Source organism: Dendropsophus ebraccatus, chromosome 3, assembly GCF_027789765.1.
Source record: "Dendropsophus ebraccatus isolate aDenEbr1 chromosome 3, aDenEbr1.pat, whole genome shotgun sequence".
Taxonomy (NCBI): Eukaryota; Metazoa; Chordata; class Amphibia; order Anura; family Hylidae; genus Dendropsophus; species Dendropsophus ebraccatus.
In genome coordinates, this window is record NC_091456.1 from 187,961,924 (window position 1) to 187,983,874 (window position 21,951).

The window sequence follows — 21,951 nt, forward strand, 5'->3', positions numbered from 1 at the left end:
TCTATGAGGGTGGGGGGAAAGAGGGGGCCATCTATCAGGGTGGGGGGAAAGAGGGGGCCATCTATGAGGGTGGGGGGAAAGGAGGGGGGCATCTATGAGGGTGGGGGGAAAGGAGGGGGGCATCTATGAGGGTGGGGGGGAAGGAGGGGGGCATTTATGAGGGTGGGGGGAAGAGGGGGGCATTTATGAGGGTGGGGGGGAAGGAGGGGGCCATCTATGAGGGTGGGGGGGAAGGAGGGGGCCATCTATGAGGGTGGGGGGGAAGGAGGGGGCCATCTATGAGGGTGGGGGGAAAGAGGAGCCATCTATGAGGGTGGGGGGAAAGAGGGGCCATCTATGAGGGTGGGGGGAAAGAGGGGCCATCTATGAGGGTGGGGGGAAAGAGGGGCCATCTATGAGGGTGGGGGGAAAGAGGGGGGCCATCTATGAGGGGGGGGGGAAAGGGGACCATCTATAAGGGAGGGAGGAAGGGGATCATCTATAAAGGGGGGGAAAGGGGACCATCTATAAGGGAGGGGGGGAAGGGGACCATCTATAAGGGGGGGGAAGGGGACCATCTATAAGGGAGGGGGGGAAGGGGACCATCTATAAGGGAGGGGGGGGAGGGGACCATCTATAAGGGAGGGGGGGGAAGGGGACCATCTATAAGGGAGGGTGGGGGGAGAGGGGGCCATCCATAAGGGAGGGTGGGGGGAGAGGGGGCCATCCATAAGGGAGGGTGAGGAGAGAGGGGGCCATCTATAAGGGAGGGGGTAGAGGGGGCCATCTATAAGGGAGGGGGTAGAGGGGGCCATCTATAAGGGAGGGGGTAGAGGGGGCCATCTATTTGGGGGGGGCAACATAGGGGGAGAGGGAATACACAGAGGGGGGCATATATTATTAGGAGGTCACATAGAGTCAGGGCTACCCACTAAATGAGGGTGTAAAGGGGACAGTACAGATGTGCAGTGTGTAGAGAGATGGAGATGGTGTCAGAGTGTGGAGCCTAATATGTCTGTCTGGCAGATTCTGTGGATTCGTGGCTCAGAGAAGTTCTCATAACGGCCTAGGACGGATGGAGAAGATGATGAAAAGGAAAGAACTCCGATCAGAAAAGACGTCTCCTGTGAGTCACCTGATATAACTGCACTGTAATGTATATGGTGTATAGAGCCTGTGTAGAGCTGGGGCCACCTCTATATGACTGGATGAGGTGATTTAGTGTACTGGATTTGGTCAGTAACAATATGGTGGTGATGGTAGTGGTTGTGGTGTGGCGGTAATGTTTCCTCCCTATATACTGGTATTACTGGTAATATTGGTCTCAGTATACAGGATTTGGTCTGTAACAGTATGGCGGTAATAGGTAATATCTGTCTTGGTGTGTGTGTGTGTATATATATATATATATATACACATACAGTGGTACCTTGGTTTAAGAGTAACTTCGTTTAAGAGCGTTTTGGTTTAAGAGCTCACAGTTTTTCAAAATTGTGACTTGGTTTAAGAGCATTGCTTTGGTTTAAGAACTTCCTGTATTGGGTGGGAGCGCGAGTGGAGAAGGGGCATGGCCTGCATAGCGGGGTCTACAGCACTGTACTCTAAACACCTTCCAAATCATAGCAGATCCCCTTCAGGCTGGGGCTTACATCAGGGGACAGGACTGTGGGGGGGGGTAATCTCTCCATAGCTGTATAGCTGTAACCCCTCTCTCCCCGGACAGAGAGTGCTGCATGTATGTGCCCACATCTGCCCTGCTCATTCCTTCATGCTCCCTGCAGTCTCTGTCAGCCCTTGTGTTTCCCATCCTCTCCATTACTGTACAGTACAGAATAATAAATATATTTGGGGTGTGGAACCAATTGTCTGCATTTACATGATTTCTTATAGGAAAATTTGCTTTGGTTTAAGAGTGGATTTGGATTACAAGCACGGTCCTGGAACAAATTATGCTCATAATCCAAGGCACCACTGTGTGTATATATATATATATATATATATATATATATACATACACACACACACAACAATAGCATCACTTGGTCGTGAAAGGAGGGGGGGGGGGCCCAAGTTGGCCTCTCGCACCAGGGCCCAGGAGACATTAGCTACGCCCCTGCATAGATCTGTGGGAGCTTAGTGTAGGGAAGTGACCCCAGAACAGCACTAATAGGGGATAGAACAAAAACATCTACCATATTATCACAATACTGTGACCACCTCCATTACACCACAGGGGTCATTCACATATCTGTAGAATTTTATCCACACGCGGAATGGACCTGGGAGCTCCCAGCATCAGGATTAAGTATGATGTCGGGAGCTCCTAGGCAGTTTAAAAGTTTGCGCTAGTGTACTGTAATGACCGTGGGGCTGTGTCAGTACACTAGGGCAAACCATACACTGACCTATTTAGACACCAATGGTACACAGGCTCTGCACACTATATAAGTGATTACAGTGCAGTTACTAATGACTCACAGGTGACGTCTTCTCTGATTGCAGTCACTCACCTTCTTCTTCATCTGGCGCAGCCATCATAAACTCGTCTTGTCAACTCGTCTGCAGGGGAGGCAGCTTGGAGTGAAAGGGGCAGGGTGGCCGCTGGGGGTAACTGGGGCAGCTGGGGGTAATGGGGCTGTTGGAGGTGACAGGGGCGGCAGGGGGAGCATCTGGGCGTGACTGGGGCAGGAGAACCAACTGGAGGTGACAGGGGGACAGCTGGGAGTGACTGGGGCAGGAGGGGTAGCTGGAAGTGACTGGGGCAGCTGGAGGTGATAGGGGACAGCTGGGAGTGACTGGGGCAGGAGGGGTAGCTGGAAGTGACTGGGGAAGCTGGAGGTGATAGGGGACAGCTGGGAGTGACTGGGGAAGCTGGAGGTGATAGGGGGACAGCTTGGGGTGACGGGGACAGCTGCTGATGGGGCTGCTGGGGAGACAAATTGGGTTGCTGGGACAGACAGGGGAATAGCTGGGGGACAGTTGGGGTGACAGGGGGATAGCTGACATAAAACATCCTCTCCAAGTATGGGTCAGCTGGGCGCACGTCCAACGGAAATGAAAAAATGTTTACCATAAAGTAAAAATAAATAACCACATTTATTAATCAGACACAACACGTTTCGAGACCGGTCTGGTCTCTTTATCAAGTGTCATATACCTGGGCTGCTGGGGGTGACGGGGATAGCTGGGAGACAGCGGGTGCTGCTGGGGGGACAGCTGGGGCTGATGCAGGGACAGCTGGGGTGACAGGGCAATAGCTGGGGCTGCTGGGGCGATAGCTGAGGTGACAGGGGGATAGCTGGGAGTGACAGCGAGACAGCTGGGGGTGACAGGGGGATAGCTGGGGGTGACAGGGATAGCTGGGGCTGCTGGGGGTGACTAGGGGATAGCTGGGGCTGACAGCTGGAAGAGTCAAACAAATACCCCTCCCTCTCTTCAGCTCCGTCACACGTCTCTGGTCTCTGGAGGGAGAGGAGGCCGCAGGGACCGACTGATTCGTGTAAGGCACTGCTGGGGTGGAAGGATGGGCGGGCGTACGTGCGTGCGCCCTTGCCGACACCGTTTGGGGGGGTAAGTGAGGGCCCAGTCAGATGACAGCATTAATAGGGAGCAGCATGTAGCACTGTCTGGGGGCCCTGCCGTACGACAGACAGTGTGCTGCACTTGTGTGGGGCTGGGGCCTTACAGAGGATCCTCCGGTGGCCCAGTCCGACACTGTTCAGGATATATACACTGGCAGCCATCTTTGAATAAAGGAGATCCACCTTAACCATCAATGTTTCAGGTTGTTTGATTCTCAGTGCGCACTATAAACTTTATAATCTGTTATTTGGAACAGTCGCTATGACAGCACTCTTATAGTACATCCATAACAATGGCTTCCTGGGCCTTGTAGTTCTCCGCAAGATTTAATGTGGATTTAGGATCTGAATGAAAGATGTTTTATTGGCTGATAAAACAATAATGTGGTGCCTATTCGCGTATGACTACACCAGGTGAGCCTTTTGTTTGTTTTGTTTTTTTCAACAATCAGTGTGTGGATTCTTCTTCATGGAAAAATAAGACCTAGCGCATCTTTGGGAGCAAAAATTTATATAAGACTCTGATTTTCAGGGAAACAAGGTATTATACACATCTACAGCTGCTGGAAGCAGGCCTGGTCGGAATTAGTAAGAAGGGTGGACAGAATCACCACAGAGCAGGACAGCACAGCCTGGAGGAGGGGGGCCTGATTATAGCGCTATAGGGTACACATGGGGCTACGGTGCTCATGCGGTCAAAGAAAAGGGGCACCATGAAATGTCCACAATATAAGCTGAGAAAGGTGCGGAAAACTCCTGACATGGAAATAGGGGGGGGGGGGGGGGAGAGAGAGAGACAATATCACTTTAGGAAGATGTGAGTTCTGGATAAAATCTTTCCCACGTTCGTGTCATGAAATCTTCAGTTTAAACATTTCCCACATTCTGAGCATGAAAATGGCTTCTCCTCTGTGCGAGTTCTTAAAGGGAATCTGTCAGCACTTGGACCCAAAGCGAAATGCTATGTAGCAGAAAATTTACAATCTTAGTGTGACCAAGTGTCAAGGAGTAGTCGCTGGCAAAGATGAGACGTGCCGGAGAGCCGCAACTCTTCTTTGACATGCAATCTTAGTTTGACCAAACATTTTCTGCTACCTGGATGGATAAGCTACAGTACCCGGTTGAATAGGGTGCTGTGACCGATATAAGACTGTCAGCAACTCGCTTTGGGTCTGAGTGCTGACAGATTCCCTTTAAAAGTCTAAAAGGCAGTAAAATATTTCCCATATTCTGAACATGAAAATCACTTCTCCCCGGTTTAAATTCTTAAATGTCTAACAAGGATAAAGTTGAAATCAAAACATTTTCCACATTCTGAGGGTATGTGCACAATGAGGATTACAGACGGAACCTCCGTCGCGTAATCCTCAGCTCGCGCACGCTCACGGAGTGCAGCAGGCGGGCGTCTCCGCCCGTGTCATAGATTCCATTCTATGCACGGGCGGATTCCTTCCTCCGTCCAAATAACGAACTTGATCATTCTTTGGACGGAGGAAGAAATCCACCCGTGCAAAGAATGGAGTCTATGACACGGACAGAGACGCGCGCGCCCGCTGCAGGCGTGAGCTGAGGAGTACACGACGGAGCTTCTGTCTGTAATCTTCAGTGTGCACATATCCTGAATATGAAAATGGCTTTTCCCCGTGTGACTTCTTTGATATCCAACAAGATGTGATTTCTGATTAAAACGTTTCCCACGTTACAAACATGAAAATGTCTTCTCTCCTGTGTGAATTCTTTGATGTTGAAAAAGATTTGATTACCAAGTAGTACATACCCCACGTTCTGAACATGAAAATAACATCTCTCCTGTTTTTTTTTTAAATGTGCTACGAGATGTTTTCTGAGCGAAACATTGCCCACAGTCTAGACTAAACTAAATTTCAGTTGAAATTAAAATATTACACGCATTCACTGCATTCACACAGCATCACCCCCACATGAGTTTTCTGATGTTTAATAAGAATACATTTTCCTTTATGATCATTTACAATCCTTTATATTCATTTACCTCATTCTGAACAAAACATTGATTCTCCCTTTAGTGAGTTTTTTGATGTGTAATAAGAGCGTATTTCCGAATAAAACATCTTCCACATTCTGAGCATGAGAACGGCTTCTCCCCAGTGTGAGTTTTTTGATGGTTAACAAGGGTTGATTTTACTGCAAAACATTTTCCACATTCTGAACATGAAAATGGCTTCTCCCCTGTGTGAGATCTTTGATGTCTAACAAGTTGTGATTTTTGATAAAACCATTTTCCACATTCTGAACATGAAAATGGCTTCTCCCCTGTGTGAATGTTTTTATGTTGAAGAAGATATGATTTCTGAGCAAAACATTTTCCACATTCTGAACATGAAAATGGCTTCTCCCCTGTGTGAGTTCTTTGATGTCTAACAAGATGTGGTTTGTGATAAAAACACTTTTCACATTCTGAACATGGAAATGGCTCCACCTTTATGTGAATGTTTTTATGGTAAAGAAGATTTGATTTCTTAGTAAAATATTTCCCACATTCTGAACATGAGAAGGGCTTCTCCCCTGTGTGAGTTCTTTGGTGGTCAACAAGATTTGATTTCCGAGTAAAACATTTTTCACATTGTGAACATGAAAATGGCTTCTCCCCTGTGTGACTGCTTTGATGGTTCACAAGATGTGCTTTCCGAGTAAAACATTTTCCACATTCTGAACATGAAAAGGGCTTCTCACTTGTGTGAGTTATTTGATGGTCAACAAGACTTGATTTCTGAGTAAAACATTTCCCACATTGTGAACATGAAAATGCCTTCTCCTCTGAGTAAATTTTTTTATGCTTAAGAAGCTTTGATTTCTTAGTAAAATATTTCCTACATTCTGAACATGAAAAGGGCTTCTCCTCTGTGTAAGTTCTTTGGTGATCAACAAGCTTTGATTTCTTAGTAAAACATTTCCCACATTCTGAACATGAAACTACATTCTCCCCTGTAAGAATTTTTTTGTGGGTAAAGCATGAGGGTGTATCTGGGATAGTGGATGGCTCCTCATATGCATCTTGTGTGATATGATCCTCTGAGGAGATCTGATGTCCCCCTGAGCTCCTGGTAGAATCATCTGCAAAGGAGAAAAGCATTTCTCTCATTTCGGAGTAATAGAACCTTAACCCCTTCCCCCAAAATGACGTCCAGGGACGTCATGAAAAGCAGTGCCAGACTACCTCATGATGTCCCTGGACGTCATACTATCCCTCTGCTTCCCCCCTCTGTCCTTTGGTGAGATCGAGCAGCGGGAGGAGGCTGCCGAACATTGCCTCCTCCCACTGCTACTGTCCAGAGAGGAGCCGCAGTGAGGCAGGGCCATGATCATAAGTACTGTATGAGCTGTCAGTGTAAAACTGACAGCTCATACAGTTATAATGCATTACAGCATAGAACGATCTGTGCTGTAATGCATGAGATAGATAGGAGATAGATAGACAGGAGATAGATAGATAGACAGGAGATAGATAGATAGACAGGAGATAGATAGATAGACAGGAGATAGATAGATAGACAGGAGATAGATAGATAGACAGGAGATAGATAATAGATAGTAGATAGGAGATAGATAGATAGATAGATAGATAGATAGATAGATAGACAGGAGATAGATAGATAGACAGGAGATAGATAGATAGACAGGAGATAGATAGACAGATAGATAGATAGACAGATAGATAGATAGACAGATAGATAGATAGACAGATAGATAGATAGACAGATAGATAGATAGACAGATAGATAGACAGATAGATAGATAGACAGATAGACAGATAGATAGACAGATAGACAGATAGACAGATAGACAGATAGACAGATAGATAGACAGACAGACAGACAGATATTGTAGAAAATAGCCCACAGCACTCCAAAGGTAACAGTTAAAGTGTTCTTTTATTCCATAGTTAAAACCATTTAACACTGTGCTGTGCTGTTTCACTATGGAATAAAAGAACACTTTAACTGTTACCTTTGGAGTGCTGTGGGCTATATATAAGTGAAGTCTTGACTGGACTATACCTGCTGGCACCCACCCTGTTCCTGAGTAGTGCTGCTCCAAGATACAAAGAATATAGATAGATAGATAGATAGATATGTAAAAAAAAAAAGTAAAAAAAGCACACACAATAAACGAATAAAAATAAATAAATAAATATAAATATACACATTCTCCATCCCCCATTATAAATGATCCCCTATAAATAAAATACACAGATTTGGTATCGCACCGTCCATAATCACCCCCTCTAATAGCCTGTTATATTAATTATCCCGCCTGATTAACACCGTAAAAAAAAAAAAAAACTAACCAAAACTAAAATTTTTTGTTAATCCTGCCCCCTAAAAAATATAGAAAAAAAGCTTTCAAAATGTCACATGTACCCAAAAGGTGTACCATTAAAAAACGTCAGCTTATGCCGCAAAAAAAAAAAAAAAAGCCCTCACATAACTCCATTGCCGAAAGGATAAAAATATTACTGCTCTTATAATATGCAAAACACAAACAGTATGTATAGTATAAATGCCATAAACTATAACAGAAGCTATGGGTATCACTGTAATCGTGCCGACCAGACGGAATAACGATAACATGTCATATGTAACGTATAGTAACCGCTATATAACATGGATATCACTGTAATCGTACCGGCCTGACAAATAATGATAAAATGTCATATGTAACGTATAGTAACCGCTATATAACATGTCATATGTAATGTATAGTAACCGCTATATAACATGGATATCACTGGAATCGTACCGGCCTGACGAATAACGATAAAATGTCATATGTAACGTATAGTAACCGCTATATAACATGGATATCACTGTAATCGCACCGACCTGACGAATAACGATATAATGTCATATGTGATTTATAGCAATCGCTATATAACATGTCATATGTGACGTATAGTAAACGGCGTACAAAAAAAAAAAAAAAACAGCTGCAATTTTTTTTTTTTTATTAGTACCACCTCATAAAAAATTAAATAAAAAATGATGAGGGTGTCACATGTCCCCCAGAATGGTACCGATGAAAACGCCAACTTGTCTTGCTAAAATATTTTGGCACCGCAAGGCCTCAGTGACATGGTGTAATGGCTAAAAAAAAAATAAAAAGCTGAAATAAAAAAAAAAAGACCCCAAAATTCCCCAGGTCTCTGTCATGTCTGCAGCCTGTGGTTGAGTCAGGTGACGCACTGCGGCCACATATGGGGGATTTCTAGAAACATTGGAATAAGAGGAATAAATAGCGAGTTCCATTTCTCAGTTAGTATTTGCTGTGTTAGAGGGAAAAAAAAATGAATTAAAATGGAATATCTGCCAGAAGAATGTAATTTTTAAATTTCCCCTCCAACTTGCTTATATTTTTGCGAAACACCTTTTTAAAAAAAAAAACAAAAAAAACTACTGAGTGTATCAACCAAAGTATACCACAAACATAAATAGGAATAGTCTCAGAATTACCGCAATAGTTAAAAGCATCACAGAGTTACTACTACAAGAGAGAGACAGGTCAGATTTAAAATAGGCCCTGGGCATTAAGGCCAAAACAGGCTGCGGAGGCAAGGGGTTAAACATATTGCAGACATGGAAAGTTACTCTTTTTTATGTAACATAATAAGAATGATCAGATCTGTTCCCATCCACAGGAAGTGTCAGGGAGAAGAATCTAGAAGCTGGAGGCCGGTGACGTCCTTAGTAGTAAAAGTAATGGAGACTCTTCTCAAATAAAAAATAGGACTATTCACCCCCTACATACCCATAACCGGATTTGAGAATAATAGAGCCGATAATCTTCTTATCCTAGAATCATCCCCTGCTGATCACTTGTTCTCCCAATGTGAAAAATCTAAGAATTGTGGAGGAGCTCACAATCTACTACAGGGGACAGAGTTATCTATGCTATAACTAACCCAGAAAGTCATATAAGGCTGGGTTCACACTACGTATATTTCAGTCAGTATTGTGGTCCTCGTATTGCAACCAAAACCAGGAGTGGATTAAAAACACAGAAAGGATCTGTTCATACAATGTTGAAATTGAGTGGATGGCCGTCATTTAATGGCAAATATTTGCTGTTATTTTAAAACAACGGCCGTTATATTGAAATAATGGCAGTTATTTACTGTTATATGGCGGCCATCCACTCAATTTCACCATTGTGTGAACAGATCCTTTCTTTTTTTTAAAGGGAACCAATCACCCAGAAAATCAATGTAAAGACAAGGATATGTGCTGATAGATCACCCAGCACACTTCCCAAATATGCCCCTGTAACCTCTGTGCCCCCCTCAATTAGACAGTAATCTTACTTTGTTCAGGTCACGCGCTGTATGTAAATTTTTGCTAAGTAGTCCTGGTGGGCGTATGTAGTCCTGGTGGGCGTATGTAGTCACGGTCCGGGGGCGTATCTAGTCACGGTCTGGGGCTGTAATCACGCCCAGAGGGGCGTGATTCGGAGGCTTGCGGTCCAGTGACGGCAACCGGCGGCTTGCGTTCCGTGTCGCGGCCGCGCCGACGTGTACGGGAACCCGCGCATGCGCAGTACGGCGGGAGACGACGCTGACGTACTGCGCATGCGCGGGTTCCCGAACACGTCGGCGCGGCCGCGACGCAGAACGCAAGCCGCCGGATGACGTCACTGGACCGCAAGCCTCCGAATCACGCCCCTCTGGGCGTGATTACAGCCCCAGACCGTGACTAGATACGCCCCCGGACCGTGACTAGATACGCCCCCGGACCGTGACTACATACGCCCACCAGGACTACATACGCCCACCAGGACTACATACGCCCACCAGGACTACATACGCCCACCAGGACTACATACGCCCACCAGGACTACTTAGCAAAAATTTACATACAGCGCGTGACCTGAACAAAGTAAGATTACTGTCTAATTGAGGGGGGCACAGAGGTTACAGGGGCATATTTGGGAAGTGTGCTGGGTGATCTATCAGCACATATCCTTGTCTTTACATTGATTTTCTGGGTGATTGGTTCCCTTTAATCCACTCCTGGTTTTGGTTGCAATATGAGGACCACAATACTGCCTGAAATACACGCAGTGTGAACCCAGCCTCAATGTATAAAAACCAAATGTAACAACTGATTGTACAGTCCAAGTATCTTCTAAATGCCGATATATACGACTGGACATAAAATACATTAAGAATTTCATGAGTGTCTGTATATATAAGCACTAGAGATGAGCGAATAGTGAAATATTCAATTAGATTGGATTCAATTCCTATAGCGTCCGATATTCGACTAATCGAACGAATATCGAATCCCATTATAGTCTATGGGAGAAAAATCCTTGGGACCTGGAAATCAAGATTCGACCACTAGAAGGTCACCAAGTGCCCAATGACACCCCAGGAAATGATGCCAACACCTCTGCATGCATATGGGACAGCAGGGAAAGCATGTGTGCCAGGCTGTGAATTGGCATTACTTCGCTGCCCCCACTAGAAGGATCGTTCAATATTTCCTCCTCCTCTGCCTCCTCTTCTCCCCATCCTCGCTGGACCAATGGGACGCACCGCTAGCCTCGCCGACAGTGTGGCCAACAGCCTCCTCCTTCTCTTCTTCCTCTAGGAATCGACACTGAGAAGCTGAGTGTAGTGTGACTGTCTAGTTAAGTCACGTCTCCTCCTATCCCGACCTCCTCTGCGTGCAAGGCGTTCTCCCTGATGGCGATGAGGGATTCTTTGACGACGCATAGGAGTTGGATGGTTATGCTCACTATGGCATCGTCACAGCTGACCCTCTTGGTGGACTCCTTAAATATCCTTAAAATTTCGCATAAGTCTGCCATCCATGGACACCCATGGTTAACAAACTGAGGGAGCTGATTTGAAGGCACCCGTGGGTTTTGTAGCTGGTATTCCATGAGGGCTCTCTGCTGCTCACACACCCTGGACAACATATGATATGTGGAATTCCAGCGAGTGGTGACATCGCACAACAGCTGGTGTTTGGGCAAATGTTTTTGTAGCTTTTTAAGGCTAGCAGCCGCCACGGTGGACTTGCGAAAGTGGGCGTACAGGCGCTGCACTTTCACCAGTAGCTCCAGCAGGTCGGGGTAGGTCTTTAAAAAGCGTTGCACCACCAAATTAAAAACCTGGGCCAGGCATGGAACGTGTTGGAGTTCTCCAAGCTCCAGAGCTGCCACCAGGTTACAGCCATTATCACACATGACCATGCCTGGTCCCAGCTGCAGCGACGACAGCCAAATCAGTACTAGCAAAATAAGAGCTATTATCCCACACTCACAGTATACAGCCGTATACCAGACATCAAATTGATATTGAAAATAACCGAATTAAAGGGCTTGTCAACGCCTTCACAGGATGCAGACTGCGCTAATAAGTAGTAGCAAGATAACAGCTATTATCCTACACTCTTCTACTATCCTGCTGCAAGATGGCATCCCTTACCTCTGGGGCACTGTGCTTTTTATCACCTAAGCTGATAAGCTTGAGCACGGCCTGCTGACGTCTTTCCACGCCAGTGCTGCAGCGTTTCCAGCTCACCGCTGAGGGCGATGTTACGGAGGAAGAGGAGAAGGAGGGGTTATCAGAGCCTGTGCTGGCAATCTTAAGTATTATCCCACACTCACAGTATACAGCCGTATAAAGGATATCAAATTGATTCTGATCTGATCCTGACTCTTGCCTGTGTCGCTGACTCGTCTGTCCTTTGGACATCCCTCTGCCTCTTTGCACCGTTTTTGGTGCTGCGCGGGCCTCTACACCTCCACTATTTTCTCCACTGGACAAATCCCCCTTTGCCAGGTCGGGTCGTTCACATCATTGTCCAGCCCCTCCTCTTCCATCTCCTTACTCTGCTGATCCTCCTGCACACTGGACAAGCCAACTGTTTTGATTAACGGCAATTGGGTCTCTCTGGGGATTCTCCGGTAGCTCCGGGGATTCATCAAGTATTTCAACACTGTCCACTTGGGAAAAAGGACCCAAAAAGAGCTCCTCGGAGTGGGCAAGGGTGGGATGACTATGATGGATGTATTGTGCAGGTTTGGAGACATGAGTGTCACTCTTTGCTAGCCTCTATATTGGAGTGAGTGGACAAATAACTGGAAGCACCCTCCGCCATCCATCGTAACATTTGGTCACGCTGATCGGGCCTCGACAGTTGTGTACCCCGCCCCCTGCACAACTGTTCTATAAAGCCCAGCAGCATTTCCGGGTCCCTGTCCTCTTCGCTTCGCCTTACGCATTGTAGTAGCTGTTTAACTTTTTTCAATTGTTCTTACAATAGAATTGTTTTTACAACAATAGAAATAAAGGGCTGGTCAACGCCTTCCCTGGACGCACACTGCGCAAATCTGTAGTAGCAAGATAACAGCTATTAATCACACACACACTGTATACAGCCGTAAACCGGATATAGAATTGATTTTACAAAAATAGAAATAAAGGGCTGGTCAACGCCTTCACTGGATGCAGACTACGCAAATCTGTGGTAACAAAATAAAAGGTATTATCCCACAATAACAGTATACAGCTGTATACACTATCACAGGGTATACACACTGCCTGTCTCACAACAGCTTATACAGTGTAGACACACTGCCTGTCTTACAACTGCTTATACAGTGTGTGTATACACTGCCTGTCTCACAACTGCTTATACAGTGTGTGTGTGTGTGTGTGTGTGTGTAAACACTGCCTGTCTCACAACAGCTAATACAGTGTGTATACACTGCCTGTCTCACAAACTGTTTATACAGTGTGTATACACTACCTGTCTCACAACAGCTTATACAGTGTAGACACACTGCCTGTCTCACAACTGCTTACACAGTGTGTATACACTGCCTGTCTCACAACAGCTTATACAGTGTATACACACTGCCTGTCTCACAACAGCTTGTAAATCTCAGATTTTTTTTTATAGTTTTAGCCCTAACAAGGGCTTTTGGGGTCCCTTCCTACCTAGCTTCACCTAAAAGCTCTTTCTCCCTGGTATATAGTCTGTCCCTCTCTAGCTCCAAACAGCAAGTGACACGAATCTCAAATCACTATTCTTTTATTCAGGAGGTTACATGGTTTAGCCAGCCAATCACAGTTAGAGGTTTTTTTTTTTTCAAAGTCCTGCCTATTCCTAGTGCCTGTCGCTACCCCCTGCATGTTTATTGGCTGGAAAAAAGCGCCAGGGGATGTGGGAGGGCGAATCTAATTTTTACTGCGTTTTGGCACGAATATTCGACCAGAGTCGAATACCTCGAATAGTGTACTATTCGATCGAATAGCTGATCGGTCAAATAGTATTCGCTCATCTCTAATAAGCACATGTGGTGGTATAGGAGCCTGTAGTATAAAGATTCATAGAAAAACTGCAAAACACGATCCTTGCAGTAAATATTGTAATCTGTATTCTTTATTCTTCTTCCAGCTTCTTCTTTTCCTTCTGCGATTAATACAGCCCAAAGAACTTTGTACACAGACTTCATTTAAACTGCGTTTCGAAGCCCTCGGCGGTGACAGGTGTGCTAAGTATTTTTAGTTTCGTACGGAATTATCCTTTTTACGAAATAACGTTTAAAAAACCCTATGTCAGGTAGGGGGTCTGGGAAAACAAGACGAGTGCAGCCCTAGAACTGGCACCCACCCCAGCTGGCCCTACCTGCTTGCCGCGACAGCTCTAAACAGCTGCGGACAACTGGGCGGTGTTCCCTAACCTGGCAAAGTGCATACACGAAAAACAGAGACAAGACTAACAAACAAGCAAGGGAAAGTCAGAGGTCCGAGTCGGTAACAGCCGGTCAGTATAGGTACAAAATCGTGATCCAAAGAATAGTCGAGGTCCAAGACAAAAGGTCAAGTATCAGAAGTACAAAGTCACAGTAACGCTAGGTCAAGATACACAGGAGGAACCAGGTTCTATCGCAGGCAAGAAATGAGACCACAGGGCTGATATTTATGGAGCCTGGAGTCCCAGCCCCAGACTTGATTGGGGCTGAGGATCCAGGTCCTGCCAGATACAGAAAGCTAACTGGTAAGTCAGCTGTCAATCAATAATCAGTGCAAACACCCAACACCTATGCTGAACAGCCAGGGGAGTGAAACCCTGGCCTCTGCTATAACAAAGAACAGCAGAGCTGAGTATGTGAAAAACATGTGAAGCATTATGGCTGAAAAAGCCGAGCCGAGAGCACGACTCGAGTACTAACACCCTAATTTCCTGACCCAACTCCTGTGTACAAAAGAAGCCCGTATGATTCGGCTCCCATCTATCCCCTTGCTCCGAGACATAGTGGCAATACGCAACGAACTGAAGGAACTGGCTATGTCTAAGGCCAGCCGCCTTCTTTCATTCACAAAACATAAGTATTATGACAAGGCGAACAAGGCCCATACGCTGTTGGCATCCCAAGTGCCAGACCAGACTGTCAAGAAATCCCCATATGTCATGAGAGACAGCCGGGGCAACCTCCAATATGATCCCTCAGGTATTGCCACTATCTTCGCGGCTTACTACACTTCCCTATACTCTTTTCCTAACACCCTCCCCCAAGACCCCTGTGATAGAGTCAACCTCCTCCGATTCTACCTTGACTCTTGTAACCTGCCAAAGCTATCCTCCTCTGATCTGGACTCCCTGAATGTGCCCATCACCGCAGAGGAACTAGGGGAGGTATTTAAGGGCCTCCCATCCGGAAAGTCCCCTGGCACGGATGGCCTGCTTTATGCTTACTATAAATCATTCAGCGATATCTTACAACCTCATATGCTCTCTCTGTTCATTCATTACAGTTATCCCCAAACAAGGGAAGGACCCCTCTGACCCCGCCAGCTACAGGCCTATCTCCTTGCTTAACGCTGATTTGAAGATATTCACTAAGGTACTGGCGATAAGTTTGGGGGCCCTCCTGTCGAGTCTAGTGCAGGCTGATGAGGTCGGATTTGTGTTGAACCGGCAGGCCGGTGATAACACTAGATGTACCATAGATCTAATAGAGGTTTTAAATAAGACGCACTCCCAAGGTCTGCTCCTAGGTCTTGACGCGAAGAAGGCCTTTGATAGGCTAGGTTGACCCTTCCTATTTGCAGCTCTCCGATCCTATGGGATCTCGGGACCCTTTCTGCAAGCCGTTCAGGCTCTATATTCATCTCCTACGGCTCGGGTCAAAATGCCCCACGCCACCTCCGTTTCCATACCTATTTACAATAGGACTCGGCAGGGGTGCCCCCTCTTGCCACTTTTATTTATTTTGAGTTTAGAACCGTTGGTGGCTCGCATTCTCCTTGCCCCCGACATCTGGGGAGTACAGGTCAGAGATAGGGAGTTCAAACTTTCTTTATTTGCAGACGATTTCTTACTAACCCACTGATTTCCCTCCCCAACCTCCATACCTTATTAGAGGAATATGGTGCTTTGTCAGGTTACAAGATTAATTCCCATAAAACTGAGGCCCTCCCGGTGAACTTGTCCGCCTCCTTAGTTCAATCTCTTCAAAGCTCCTATTCTTTCCGCTGGGTGGACAGTACTTTAAGATACCTAGGGGTTAACATTTCCCAATCATTTTCCACACTCTATAAACATAATTTCCCACATTTTTCCTAGATATCTCCACACAACTTACTAAATGGTCCACCTTACCGCTGTCCTTGATTGGGAAAATTAATGCGATTAAAATGAATATCCTACCCCAATTCTTATACCTTCTGGAAACTCTTCCCATTCCCATTCCATATACTGTCTTGAGTAGGTTCCAAGGATCTCTAATGCCTTTCATCTGGGGTGTACGACGTCACCGCATAGCTAAATCAGTACTATGTGCGAGAAGGTCCTCTGGGGGACTATCGGTGCCGAATGTATCCCTTTATTACCTGGCTGTCCATCTGCATAGGATTGCCTCATGGACATCTTTGTCTGCCTACAACAAATGGACTGAAATTAAAAAACTGTGGATGGCGCCGATTCTCCCCAGTGAACTGATATGGTCCCCACAGTACTTGGGTACCACAAACTGGCCCTTGGGGCCCATGCGACACACTAGAGGAATTTGGTTAAAAGGGGACCGGAATCACTCTCTCAGGGCTCAACCGTCCTTGCTTACCCCCTTTTTATACACGGATCCTATACAGAACAGCTATGACCGCGCCACTATACTCCCGTGGCAGATTGCCCGGCTGTTTCACTTTGCTGATATTGTGTCCGATTAAAAGGCAGGCTTTGCCTTTTCGAACCCTCAGAGAGAGATTTGAATTACCCACAGGAGACGCTTTGTATCATGAACAGGTGTCTTATTTTGCTTCTAAAATCACGAACAATAGACCATTCCCAAAGCCCACGGGGTTTGAGCTACTTTGCAAGAGAACCTCCTCCACCAGGGGCCTTATCTCCGAGATCTACGCTATCCTTAACACCCCCCCCCAGCTGATAACCCGGCACCCTTTCATAGCCAAGTGGGAACAGTTTTTACGTAGACCCATCCCTCCCAACTTGTGGCAAGTGATCTGGTCCCAAGCAGCCAAATCCTCCTCCTGTATAACCTACAAGGAGAACCAATACAAAATCCTGCTACATATGGTACCATACACCTGACCTACTCCATCGCTTGTTCCCAACTATCCCTCCTACTTGCTGGCGCTGTTGCACAGATGTAGGTACTCTTCCGCATGTTTTTTGGGACTGCACGGTCCTGAGGCCATACTGGTTGGGAATCCAGGGCCTACTGAATGCAATCCTTCATGTGACTATACCTTTGGACCCCCTAATATATCTACTGAATGTGCCTCCCAAGAACATGCGGAAACCTGCAGCTCGACTTCTCCTGTATATACTTACTGCGGCTAAGTGTCTGATAGCAAAATATTGGAAGCAGGCTCTTATTCCCTTTGCGGTGGAGCTTATCAACAGGGTGCAGGAGGTCAGGAGGTGCGAGTACTTATCTGCCTCCAATAAAGACCGTGTAGAAACTTTCAATGAAGTATGGTCCCTGTGGGACACTTATTATGAGCTGTTCCGTTCCACAACGACTACTCCTGTGCCTGTCACCCAACCACCTCCCTAATGTTCCTGTCTTGTTGTTGTCGGTCTGTGTTGTACTGTGTTTTATGTCATATATTGCTAAGTTTACTCCCACCTCTTGGGACTTTTGATTACACTTGGTTATTCTTGATTTTTGATTCCTCATTCTGGGAGTTTAGACTAGCGCCTTAAAGGTGTCTTGTGCTACGTTCTTTGTTGCTCATCCTCGCTCCTTTTACCTTGCATTTTCTGGTTATTATATCTTGATTTCTGCTAGCACATGGGCATGTTATTACTTATTACTACTATTGTTTGTTATATTATTGACCAATAATATGTGTAACAGTATTTTCTATTTGTATGGAAAAACTTAGAAATAAACAATTATATATACAATATAATACAATATAAAAACAAAACCCTAATTTTCCACAGGTAATAACCGCCATACAATAGAACACTAAAAGCCAATCACAGCACATATGCAAATAGTTGCAATGTAGCAGCCAATAGAAACTCTCAGGTCTGGTCAGTCAATGCCTGACAACATCCCTGCTGTCACATGTCCACTATTGGCCAATAGAAGATGTAGAAGATGGAAGGTCCTTAACCATTTTGCCTCACTGACATAAATATAGATTTCCACGATTGTCATGGTAACCGACCCCTCTCTATACCGTCTAACCGGCACCAACATAACTGTACACGGTGGTGCCGGAATAGGTTTTATTACCTGCAGCCGTGTCACATCCTCATCTATATTATATTAGAATTTAGCTGAATGATTATATAGCTGGAAAACTGACAGGACACAGAGCTTATAATTAGAGATGAGTGAAATAGGTTTGGGTTTAAGTCCATCCGAACCCGAACGATCGGCATTTGATTAGCTGGGGCTGCTGAAGTTGGATAAAGCTCTAAGGTTGTCTGGAAAACATGGATACTGCCAATGACTATATCCATGATTTCCACATAGCCTTAGGGCTTTATCCAACTTCAGCAGCCACCGCTAATCAAATGCCGAAAGTTCGGGTTCGGAATGACTCGAGCATGCTCCAGGTTCGCTCATCTCTACTTATAATATTCCACACAGAATAGTTACAGCCTGTGACTGAGGAGAATGTGTGACTGTTCTCTGCATTTAGTGGTCACTACTCACCTGGGCGGTTACCTGTAGCGATGTCCTCCTTATACTGCTCATCACTGCTGTCATCTGTCTCTTTTTCTTCTTTTGCCCTCATGTCAGTGCCATTCATATCCTTCAGATGTTTTCGCGTATGAATGTCTCCCTTATACTGCTCATCATTGCTGCCATCTGTCTCTTCTTCTGACGCTATGTCTGTAGCATTAATAGAGTTCAGATCTTTCCCTGTAGTGATGTTCTCCTTATACTGCTCATCACTGCTCACATCTGTCTCTTCTACTTCCTTTATATCTGTAGCATTAACAATGTTCATAATTTTCTTTGTAGTGATGCCCATCAAATACTGCTCATTATTGCTAATACATGTCTCCACTTCTTCTGATGTTGTGCCTGTGTAATTAGGGTTTAGATCCTTCCCGGTAGTGATGTCCTCCTTATACTGCTCATCACTGCTGTCATCTGTCTCTTCTTTTTTTACTGTCATATCTGTAACATTGATCTCAATTAGATCTTCCCCCTGATTCAGAAGATGTGAGAGAAATATTGTAAAAGTCATCAGACAGAAGGAGAAGTCAGGTGGGATGTACAGATCATAGGGAACATCTCCATCTACCTGATCCTGTGGAAGAAGAGGACGGGGACATCTCTCTGGTGCTGTTCTCTTACTGGATCTGACTGGAGGGAACACATACAGAGACTGAATTCATTCTTTCCATCCAGATAATACAGAGAGGAGGTGTGTATATAGTCCTGTCTATTACCTGCTGATGGGAGGGGCTGCTGATCCTCCAGCATCACATCCTTGTACTGATCCTTGTGTCCTTCTACATACTCCCACTCCTCCATGGAGAAATAGACCGCCACGTCCTGACACCTTATAGGAACCTGACACACACAATGATCACACAGTCATCCCCCCCACCCCTCCAGTGGTGTTACTGTATAATGTCCCAGCATTCCCAGCAGCCACAGTCTCACCTCTCCACTCAGCAGCTCCACCATCTTGTTGGTGACTTCTAGGATCTTCTCTTCCTCCATTTCCTCATGTATCAGGGGCCCCGGGATTGGGCTCAGGGTTCTTCCCCATCCTTCACACCCAGGGGCCCCACAGCGCCCACTAGAGGACTTCTTCACTACTGTGTAATCCTGTGTATGGAGAGACACATTAACCCCTTCCCTCCTGGGCCAATTTTCGTTTTTGCGTTTTCATTTTTTCCTCCTAGTCTTTAAAAGGCCTTGCATTTTTTCACCTAGGGATCCATATAAGCCCTTATTTGTACGCTAGAAAAAAGTTATATGCGCGGAGAAATTGAAAATAAAACGCAATATTTTTTATTTTATATGTATTTATATATATTTTTTATGTTCCTCAAATCAGTACAATTACAATAAGAAGCAACTTGCATAACTTTCATTTTATTTGACAGTTTTTAAAAAATTAAAACCTTTAAAAAAAAAAAGTTCCATACAATTGCTCTATTCCCATCCTTATAAGTTATAACGCTTTTATCCTTTGGTCTATGGGGCTGTGTGAGGTGTCATTTTTTGTGCCATGATCTGTACTTTCTATCGGTATAATACTTGCCTATATGCAACTTTTTGATCGCTTTTTATCATAATTTTTCTGGATTTGATACAATCAAAAATGTGCAATTTTGCACTTTTTAATTTTTTCCCGCCTACGCCGTTTACCGTGTGAGATCAGATAATTTAATAGTTCGGGGGATTGCACAGGCGACGATACCAAATGTGTTTATTTATTTATATTTATAAAATGGGAAAAGGGGGGTGAGTCAGAATTTTAATGGGGAAGGGGATTTTTTATTCATAAAAACACATACATAATTAGAAGCCCCCTGAGGGACTCCTATATACACAGCACTGATCTCCCAGGGGACTCCTATATACACAGCACTGATCCCCTGGGGGACTCCTATATACACAGCACTGATCCCCCTGGGGGATGTCTATATACACATCACTGATCTCCCTGGCGGACTCCCATATACACAGCACTGATCTCCCAGGGGACTCCTATATACACAGCACTAATCCCCCTGGGGGACTCCTATATACACAGCACTGATCCCCCTGGGGGACTCCTATATACACAGCATTGTACACAGCATCTCCCATTGATGCTCATATACACAGCATCTCCCATTGAGATCAATGCTGTGTATATTATACAGCACTAATTCATCAGATCAGTGCTCTATTATTCTGGTCTGCATCAGACCAGATACATGGATTGCTGAGTCCCAACCTGACCAGTGTAACAGATCTCCCCCCAACCCGATCCCCCCCCCCCGGCCACTAGACACCAGGGAGAGGGGCTGTGAGGGACTTTTAACCCTTTGAGGACCAGGCCCAAAATGACCCAGTGGACCGCGCAAATTTTGATCTTAGTGTTTTCGTTTTTCCCTCCTCCCCTTCTAAGAGCTCTAGCACTCTCAGTTTTCTATCTACAGGCCATGTAAGGGCTTATTTGTTACAGGAATAGTTGTACTGTGTAATGGCGTCATTCATTTTACCATAACATGTATGATGGAATTCCAAATATATTATTTATGAAGATATAAATAGGTGAAATCGTAAAAAAGAATGCAATATGGTAACGTTTGGGGGGTTCCTGTGTCTACGTAATGCACTATATGGTAACAGCGACATGATACTATTATTCTATAGGTCAGTCTGAACACAACCATATGCAGGTTACACAGATTCTCTAATGTTATATATATATATTTTTTTTTTATGAAATCCTTTTTTTTGGCAATTAAATATTAATAAAATGGGCCTATTGTGACACTTATAACGGTTTTATTTTTTCACCTACGGGGCTTAATGGGGTGTCATTTTTTCCGCCATGATCTCTAGTTTTTATTAATACCATATTTGTGAAGATCGGACGTTTTGAACACTTTTTATAGATTTTTTTTTAATATATAATGTAACAAAATCGGTAATCTGCGCACTTTTTCCCCTCTTTTCGTGTACGCCGTTCACAATGACGCTTGTTATATTTTAATAGATCGGACAATTACGCACGCTACGGTATATTATATGTTTATCTATTTATTTATTTTTATATGTTTTATTTATATTATGGGAAAGGGGGTGATTTCAACTTTTATTGGGGGAGGGGTTTTGGGGTAGTGTAATAGTGTTTTGAACTTTTTTTTTTTTTTTTTTTTTTTTACACATTTGAAGTCCCTTT

The 21,951-nt window shown here is 44.9% G+C and overlaps 2 protein-coding genes across 3 annotated transcripts in view; both read right to left on the reverse strand.

Annotated features, from left to right (window-relative positions):
* The window catches only part of LOC138786743 (oocyte zinc finger protein XlCOF22-like), a 148,125-nt gene that overhangs the window by 54,364 nt on the left and 71,810 nt on the right, over positions 1-21,951 (reverse strand). The window lies entirely within an intron of this gene.
* On the reverse strand, positions 5,473-19,993 carry LOC138786757 (gastrula zinc finger protein XlCGF26.1-like). 2 transcript variants are annotated; one of them, XM_069963790.1, is made up of 3 exons: positions 19,345-19,993; positions 18,759-19,248; positions 5,473-6,653 (listed from the first exon to the last, which is right to left on the reverse strand). In XM_069963790.1, the coding sequence occupies exons 2-3, from the start codon at positions 19,213-19,215 to the stop codon at positions 5,602-5,604; spliced, it is 1,509 nt and encodes a 502-aa protein (XP_069819891.1). In that variant the 5' UTR covers positions 19,216-19,248; positions 19,345-19,993; the 3' UTR covers positions 5,473-5,601. The 2 variants fall into 2 exon arrangements, with proteins under 2 accessions (XP_069819891.1, XP_069819890.1); XM_069963789.1 differs by having other exon boundaries at positions 18,747-19,248; positions 19,345-19,992.